This window comes from Priapulus caudatus, unplaced genomic scaffold, assembly GCF_000485595.1.
Source record: "Priapulus caudatus unplaced genomic scaffold, Priapulus_caudatus-5.0.1 Scaffold120, whole genome shotgun sequence".
Classification (NCBI taxonomy): Eukaryota; Metazoa; Priapulida; class Priapulimorpha; order Priapulimorphida; family Priapulidae; genus Priapulus; species Priapulus caudatus.
The window spans coordinates 275,095-277,553 of NW_014577181.1; the positions used below are offsets into that span (position 1 = coordinate 275,095).

The 2,459-nt window shown below is 35.9% G+C and overlaps 1 protein-coding gene across 2 annotated transcripts in view; it reads right to left on the reverse strand.

Moving 5' to 3' along the window:
* Window positions 1-692: 692 nt before the first annotated feature.
* LOC106805614 (uncharacterized protein ZK1073.1-like) overlaps window positions 693-2,459 on the reverse strand; it is a 47,691-nt gene continuing 45,924 nt past the window's right edge. For both annotated transcript variants that reach the window (XM_014807298.1, XM_014807299.1), the window contains exon 11: window positions 693-1,838. In XM_014807298.1, the coding sequence (XP_014662784.1) occupies window positions 1,735-1,838 (104 nt within the window). In that variant the 3' untranslated portion in view covers window positions 693-1,734. The remainder of the gene's footprint in view (window positions 1,839-2,459) is intronic.

Genomic DNA, 2,459 nt, shown 5'->3' on the forward strand with positions numbered 1-2,459 from the left:
GCTCCTTGGTTCCCTGCAGAATTTTTTTTCTTCAAAATAGTGCCACGGCAGTGCCGTGCTGCCGTGGCGGCCACTACGGCCCTGATAACCCGACATATTTTTGGTTGATTATATCAAACCGCAATTGCAGAATAAGGCGAAAAAATCTGTCTGGAGATGGATAGATATTATTCTGTAATTATGCGAAGACAGAATAAATATACGATCAAACCTGGTCCAACTTGGTTTCTACACACATTAGTAAATTTTAATTGTACGGCAGATAGAGAACCACAGACCCGAATTCACGCGGAATGATAGGAAATAAGATGATAGTTATACAGTTACTTGTTATTTAGGAGGTAAGTAGGCCCCACGTACGTACGTACTTGCGAAATTACGTTTACATACGAATTTAGGGCAATTCATTCTTACACTTCGCGGTTACAGAACAGAGCATATATGCGATATATATATATATATATCGTATCGTAAAACTAATGATGAAGCCGATAAATTCGAGAAAAATAATGCGCGAAATATAAAACAAAAATCAATCTTCCCTGTTAAATCTGTGCGCATGCAGTGTGTTACCAACGAGTACGTTTGGTTAGTTAGGGAAGATTTCAAGACAGAGAAACACCAAATGATAAAAGAATAAACAGATCTACAATCAGAAATTCCTGAAATATATCACATGTAAACAGATGACATATTTACTTAACATCACTCAAGTTTTATTCAACTCGATCGAGTGTGTTTATCAGCAATATAACGAATGAATGTCAATCACTACTAGCAATCAGAAAATATGCACGACTTCCCACATATTATCAGACAAAATTAACATATCTTATATTTCATATTTAAATGCCTTGTGACGTAAACGAAATGGGACAATGACCTAATGAATACGATAACATCAATATGACGACGTTTTGGTATGGAACATCAAAAAGGTTTACATTGCAAAATCTGAACAAACTGTCCAAGTCACAATTACATTAGCAATTTAAGAACATTTTGTCATATATATATATATGTGTGTGTGTGTGTGCGCGCGTGCGTGCGTGCGTGTGTGTGAGCATGCGTGTATGCATACGTGCTGCGTAGGTGCGGGCGTGCGTGCGTGCGTGCATGTTAACTTGATTTTTATAAATGAAATAAAACCTACTTCAATGAACTTCAACTATTGTATAGATTAACCACGATTGCAACTGAAAAATACGTCTCTAAAATGCAGCTCGCAAATTGTGAAGGCAATGAAGAAAGTTTAAACGGTACCCATGATCACAATTTCGAGAAGTAATTACTTACAAAAATGCTGAATAAATAATTACAAGTTTCCCACGATTAGCAACTAAATAGATAAGAGCCCTGCCACTAACTCCAAATAAAAGGCAGCCAGCGATTTTAAACAATAGCCACAATGCGAATGTACCAGACCCTGACCTAAGTACCTATGCAACAATGGAACAAGAAAAAGACGGCCATCAGTGCAATTGCACAGAATATCACAGTCTAAGCCTGCTTGTCTGCCCCAAATCAGCCAAAGCATAGCGAGAGAAGAAACAGTTATTTATTCAAACACGAAATATAGACCTAATATTTGCAAAACACATCAAGGCACCAATCGTGTAATATACTGGTCTGGGATAAATGGATGCGAAATACACTATCTATTATACAATCACAGACGTTTTAGACATATCTTTGGATTGGTTTTCGTCTGTTTCCATCAGATGACCCCCTTATTTATACACGCTTAGTAGGCTTGTCATAGTCTTCCATTGACATCCCTCTTGATTTGTTAAAAGAGGAACTGCGTACCTCTTGGCCTGGCAATCTCACAGAGGGTACTGTAATGCAGTAAAAAACATATTGGGTAAAACGCCTGTTTAAACAGAGTCTACGAATCATCGATGAATAGATGACAGGTAAAAAAGTCCATATTGTAAAATACACAAAAGAAAAAATAAACCACCGTAAGAATTCCAAGGCTACTCATTACACTTTTAGACTTACACTACACATTTAAAAGGTGATAAAAAGCTAAAACATTATTCTTTACCATAATAACGTTTTGATTGTATGATAATAAACTAACTTGAGATATGAATAGTAGTTCAAGGCTACTCTTAAACACTTTTAGACTTACACTAACACATTTAAAAATATTTCAGTGTTGTCTAAAAAATATCAAATGAAATTATAATAAAGAAAACCAGAAAATACTTACAGATTCGCAACCTTTCAGAAACAGGAGGAAACTATGTGCCACCGTTATCTGCCTGTAACACAATAGCAGAAGTGTATGAAAACACCTGGATGCAAAGCACACTATCCTTCGAAATTAATTATGCATAAACATCTGACATTAAGTAAATAAACGCTTTCTCTTTATTACAAATGAGGATGGGCTTCATAAAAACATTGTCTCCTACAATACATTCACTTTTATGGGCTAACTACTTTCCAAT